The sequence below is a fragment of the Borostomias antarcticus genome, assembly GCF_949987555.1.
Source record: "Borostomias antarcticus genome assembly, chromosome: 22".
Lineage (NCBI taxonomy): Eukaryota > Metazoa > Chordata > Actinopteri > Stomiiformes > Stomiidae > Borostomias > Borostomias antarcticus.
In genome coordinates this window covers 11,234,956-11,241,444 of record NC_140255.1, presented here as the reverse complement: position 1 = coordinate 11,241,444, position 6,489 = coordinate 11,234,956, and the positions used below count along the sequence as shown (strand labels likewise).

At 43.8% G+C, this 6,489-nt stretch overlaps 1 protein-coding gene across 1 annotated transcript; it reads right to left on the bottom strand.

Annotated features, from left to right (window-relative positions):
• Nucleotides 1-4,490: 4,490 nt before the first annotated feature.
• Nucleotides 4,491-5,811, bottom strand: foxi1 (forkhead box i1; the record flags this gene model as incomplete). Its single annotated transcript, XM_084455805.1, has 2 exons — nucleotides 5,214-5,811; nucleotides 4,491-5,047 (listed from the first exon to the last, which is right to left on the bottom strand). Exons 1-2 carry the CDS (start codon nucleotides 5,806-5,808, stop codon nucleotides 4,491-4,493), a joined length of 1,152 nt encoding a protein of 383 aa, XP_084311931.1. The 5' UTR covers nucleotides 5,809-5,811.
• Between the last annotated feature and the right edge of the window lie 678 nt (nucleotides 5,812-6,489).

The following is a 6,489-nucleotide window of genomic DNA, read 5'->3' as shown; positions in this document are numbered from 1 at the left end:
AGATAGATAGATAGATAGATAGATAGATAGATAGATAGATAGATAGATAGATAGATAGATAGATAGATAGATAGATAGATAGATAGATAGATAGATAGATAGATAGATAGATAGATAGATAGATAGATAGATAGATAGATAGATAGATAGATAGATAGATAGATAGATAGATAGATAGATAGATAGATAGATAGATAGATAGATAGATAGATAGATAGATAGATAGATAGACCCATAATTTGGGGTTTCAGCAGTGGGGGGAAAAGTACAGCAGAATAAACAATATAGAGAATATACATACTTTAACATAAGTTAAATTATGTACATTAGAAATGTAGGCCTATACATACAGTAAAATATACATACATACATACATACATACATACATACATACATACATTACCTGTAGCAGTGGCTTAATTGGTTATGTTTTTACTGTGTGCAATTAAAGTAGGTCTTCTGCATCATGGGGTCACCTTGAGGTCCCCGTGATCAAATCAGAACCAGGAAAATCTGCTTTTAGTTATTCTGCACGGTCCCTACAACATGGATTGATTTTCTTCCATTAAGAATGTAACAACTTAGCACTTTTTGTTTGTTGTACTTTGTTTTCAACTGTTTTTACATTCATCTGTATTTATTTTATTGTATTTATAATTTATAATTGATTCTGATTCTGATAATTGCATATTTTCAATATATTTTGTATATATATTTCATAGCTGTGTATGCAGGGATCCTGCATAAATAAAGGTTAAATTGAAAAATAAATGGACAAAGATGTCTCAACTGGATTTAATTCTGAATCTGAAAATTGTCATTAATATTTTTCAGTCCTGTCACCATTGTGATCTATCCCTCTATTTAGTCCACTTCATTAAGGCAGAGGAACAGCTGACCTGTGACAGTGAGGATGTGTGTTTGAGGAAGCAATGCTTCTCTGAGACCGCTGACAACACTCGCCACTCCTCGCTGCTCCGGGGACAGGATCAGGTGACCTGGGCGACAGCTGATACTTCCTGTCCCATCCACAGGGAAACAGGATTAAAATAATCCAGTTCCAAACTCTGGATCCTACATGAGCTTCCTTGCTTTAGAGAGTGACCCTAGAGCCTGAAACCCCTCATTAAGGTCTTAGCCCACTGGGCCACTGTGAGGGCTGGGGGCTGCCTTCTGGAGAGGCCCATTCTGGACGAGCCCTAGCCCTGGGGCCAGGCCCGCGAGAGCAGGCAGCAGGCATGGGAGTGAGGGGCCCGCGCTGACCTGACTGATATTCATATGCGCCAGGTAAATGTGCCCTGGAGGCGGAGGGCACCAGACCGTATCTGCATGGAGACACGAGATGGCTGAGATAAATCACTGTATGGAGACACAGAAAACACACCTACAGGGAACACACCAGCACAGGCTAAACGGGCAGTCTGTCAAACAGGGAACACACCAGCACAGGCTAACCGGGCAGCCTGTCAGACAGGGAACACACCAGCACAGGCTAAACAGGCAGTCTGTCAGACAGGGAGCACACCAGCACAGGCTAAACGGGCAGTCTGTCAGACAGGGAACACACCAGCACAGGCTAACCGGGCAGTCTGTCAGACAGGGAACACACCAGCAGGTTGACCTGGGCAGTCTATCAGACAGGGAGCACACCAGCAGGTTGACCTGGGCAGTCTATCAGACAGGGAGCCCACCAGCAGGTTGACCTGGGCAGTCTATCAGACAGGGAACACACCAGCAGGTTGACCTGGGCAGTCTATCAGACAGGGAGCCCACCAGCAGGTTGACCTGGGCAGTCTATCAGACAGGGAACACACCAGCAGGTTGACCTGGGCAGTCTATCAGATAGGGAACACACCAGCAGGTTGACCTGGGCAGTCTATCAGACAGGGAACACACCAGCAGGTTGACCTGGGCAGTCTATCAGACAGGGAACACACCAGCAGGTTGACCTGGGCAGTCTATCAGACAGGGAACACACCAGCAGGTTGACCTGGGCAGTCTATCAGACAGGGAGCACACCAGCAGGTTGACCTGGGCAGTCTATCAGACAGGGAACACACCAGCAGGTTGACCTGGGCAGTCTATCAGACAGGGAACACACCAGCGTAGGTTGATCTGCTGGGTAATCTGTCAGACATGGTTTGGTCCTTGTATTGAGGAACTTCCATACATTGAAAAACAATAATGATACAGTATTTAAAATCACTGGGTAATTACTCATCCCCCTCTGCACACTAAACATGGCTACTGCGGTCTGCGGTTATTTCAGCAGCCCAGCATATGTTGCTGTCCAGTATTTACCCAGTCCTGTAAAACACACTTTTTACCAAGCTTCTTTTTTTTCCCTTTTTTTTTTTAAGACTGTGATAATAGCAAGTTATCGTAGTTAGTAATTTTTATTTTACACAGGGTGATCCTTGCTCAGGCACAAAAAAGTCTAAAATAATATTAATAGTTTACACAATTTAATATAGACCTACTCTATTGTATGCATAATCGGTAGTAGGCTATATGAATAGGCTATAAATAATGCATTTTATAAATGTATTTTGAACCTAATTTCTTCTTTCAGTGCGTACAGTGGTGATAGGATTTCAATAGAAAACGTGTTGCTGTGAGAACCTACTTCTGTGAGACAAAAATACTCTTTGTTATCAATGCCCGTGCTTCACAGACAATCGGAACAAAATATGGTCTGAGTGAGATCATTTGTTCCCAGATCTGGGGTCAAAATATTTCATTCTAGCGCAGGAGGGGATCCCTCGTATTGCCAGGGCCCATTGTGTCAGAGCCACGGGCACGAAAGTCTTGTCAATTCTGCTTTGCTCCAGACAACAGAGCGCTAGAGTGCATTCAATTATGAACCAATTAAGAGGTGTTTCCACTTATTTACTTGCTTCGGTTTCATGCGTAGCCTACCACAAATTGTTTCAAAATACGACATCAGAAGGTTGTTAAATCGCTTGAGCATGTCTATTGGAAAGCTCTGTTTGGCCTATTATTTCCCTCGGCATCAGAGGAACAAGTTTTCTCTTGTTTTATTCTAAGGACAACTGCTCACACAACAAAGCGCGTTACATGCCATAGTGCACTCACATGAGTCTTTCCGCGGATGCTCTTCCAGAATGTAGTGAAAGGAAATCGAATTACCAGGGATTCTCACACGATATCAGGAAAAAACAGATTCCCATCGTTTATACTTGGTGGTGAGACTTCCGATTCGCGGGAATAAATGGCAACAGGTGGACTAGTCTATACAGCAAAGTGACTCGGACAGTTAAATTTCGACGAGTTTTCATACATCACTGAGTAAATAGCTTCCAAAAGGTAGGCTATAGCCCATCCATGTATAGCTAAATGAAACAGACCAGACGAAAAGTTGAACTCATGAACTTGGGGGAAATAAAACGGTGATGGCTTGTTGGTCGGGTCTATTCAAAGTGACAAGCGGAAAATGTCTCAGTCTCACCTACTGTTTTCATGCGGTTGGGGCAGTTCACTGAGAGGGTTGCCTATGTTGAACAGGGTACAGAAGACATTCACAAAAGCAATAATGTAGGCTAATGTTGATCTTTGAGGGAAAATATTTTGGATTTTGAAACAGTGTAGTCTGGTTTAGAGAGGCACAGGCATGGCCCCAGAACTGGGGTGAAAGAGTTGTCTGGAACGGGACTGATTAATTCAAACGCTCGATTAAACCTTTTCTGTCACAAAGGCATAGACAATCTTTGCATAATTGCATTCTCTCATCTTAATAATTCAAAAACGCGCCATGAAATAGGCCTGGTGTGGTGGTCAAATAGCTTTGTCCTAAGCCTAGCCAATCATTAGTAAAATAAAGGCTACTTTAGTTTTTTGTGGTGCTTTTCAGTGTGGCGTGAGGCCGCTGAGACTGACATGTTTTACCAACACCAATCATTCCAACAGTTTGATAACAAGCAAAATAGATAAGGGACGATAAGAATAGGCTATCAGGCCTCATATTTTCCCAAAATGCACTAGGCCTATATCCTACCTTTGATCAAATGTTGAAATAATTAAAGATAGTTTAAGTTATCATCATTTAAATTGTTTTTCATTAAAAGTAACCTAGATTGATGGCCATCGAAGATTAAATACGACGCAGATTCAAAGACTTCAGATTGACATTTATTCAAATATTGAAAATGGGTTTAAATAAAAGAACACACGATGGGCTACGTCTACAAGCAGTGGACTGAACAGTTTTACACGTTAAAATAATTTCTGTACAAATGAGTGTCTCCTGATTAGTTTCAGTCCTGTCAGAAGCAAAGCTTGCTGCATACATGCCCTGAAATGTGTGGATAAATGAGCACTTTAATGCCGTTTCAGGAATCCAACATGTTCATTAGTGCATCCTTTTGGTAGAAAGTAACTATATTTACAATGTAAGGGAAAAAAACAAACGTATGCAAATAAAGTAGACTACAGCATGGACTTTGTTATATTATGCTATATGTTTACACTGTCTAAACGTCTGTTCCTTCGCGGCTGTATATCAAACTGTTAACACTGAAGTGGTTGGACATAGGGTTTCCCAAGCCTCCGCTGTTCTGTCCAGATGTGTAGTAGTTCATTCTGTTCGAGGTGAGATGCGTACTATCAGAGTTCAATGATGTGATTTGCGTGGGCGAGAATGAGTGCAGTCCAGGCATGCTCTCTCTGCTTTGTGACAAATCCCCCAGATGACCAGAACCGACTTCTCGACCTCTGATGCCGTTGTTGCTGCCGAGCAGCATAGAGTTCATGTTGGAGGCGAAGTTGTTGTAACAGGGACTGTGCTCAATGGGCGGAGACGGGGAGGATTTGGACTCGCTGGAAGCGGGGGAGTTCTGCAGGCTTGGCGGGGATGAGCTGAGGATGCTGGCGGTGTCAGAGATCTTTAGCGCGTTGTCCTCTGACTTCACTGCTGGAAGAGCGCTGGTATCTCCGTTTAAGTCGGCTCGTCTCTTTCTCTTCCTCCTGAAGTTCCCGTTGTCAAACATTTTCTCACAGTTTGGGTCCAGTGTCCAATAGTTCCCCTTACCTATGAACAATGAACACAGAAAATATTAGCCAACTGAGCAAATGATTTGTGTCACACAGGTACAGGTAGGCTAATATGGGTTGCAAAGCTCAACAGCCCTACCGTTACCACTCCAACAGGCCTATATGTCTGTTACATTTTGAGTAGACTATGTATGCAAACTCACCCGGATCATCCTCGTCCCGTGCCACTTTCTTGAAGCAGTCATTCAGTGACAAATTGTGACGAATGGAGTTTTGCCATCCAGCTTTGCTCTTCTTGTAAAAAGGAAAGTTTTCAGCCACATACTGATAGATCTGACTAAGTGTCAGCTTCTTATCTTGGGCATTCTGAATAGCCATGGCTATCAAAGCAGAGTATGAGTATGGAGGTCTAACCATCTTGAAAAGTTCTTGTTGGCTAGAAATAGACAGCCATCCGAGGTCAGCTCCGCCGAAACCCGAGGGCGGAGGCAGGAATTGCCGTTGGTTCGCTCCATATCCCGACTGAATGTAGGATGCTCCGTTCGTTCCCGTTAGATAAGGAGAAGAGTTGATACCGGAGCCGTTCAGCCAGAGGTACGGGTTTGTGGTCGGTGAGGTGTACTCCCCGAGGCCGTAGCTGGGAGGATGCGCCGGTGCTCTCTGCGGGTGGTGGTGCAGGTTCTGCTGGTACATGCCGAAGTTGTCACAGTACACGGCCATGTCCAGGAGCTCCTGTGCGCTGTGGTGCTGGATGGGGCTGGACTGCGGGTTAGATGGCTGATGTCCAAAAGCATTCATAATCCGCTCTGATCAGGGACGCGCCGTGACTTCTAACTTGAAGAAATCAAGATTCCCAGGGACAACCTCCTTCAGTCTCTCCCTGAGGATTGAATACAGAGCCGGGGGAGGAGTAGCCTATTTATGTGGTCGGCCCGGCCGGAGCCAAACAGGTAGCCCATTGAGTGAGCGGTTGGGTAACACCCACTGACGCTCCAGTCGAATTGTCTTAACAGAATCTCCCCATCAATGCACGGTACTGCCAAGATAGACTAGCCTACTAGGCCTAGTAAATTATGGGATTTGAATTATGACGGACTGAGATTTATCTCGCTAAGACATATCTCGCTAAGAATAAAACTTATTTGGGCACTTTTACGCATTGCGCATTCATTTGGGCGCCTGAAATAAGCCCTATAATTATGTCAGCTATGAGTAGCCTAATTTTTAAACATATAGGCCTATCTATTTTTTTTTTATTAAGGGTTAGGCCGATTAAGAAAAACGAATAGGCCTAGTCTAAAAACCTTATTCGGTGTGTGCAATAGTAGTTTAGGCCTGAAAACTGCAGAAGTGTGACGTGATAATCTCATTGTGTTCGTTCACCTCTGACTTTCATGAATGTCTGTGTTAGTGTAACAACAGAGAAGTGCCGTGTGTGTTTATAAAATCTTAACGATCTCTTGAACGAATTAGTTTGCA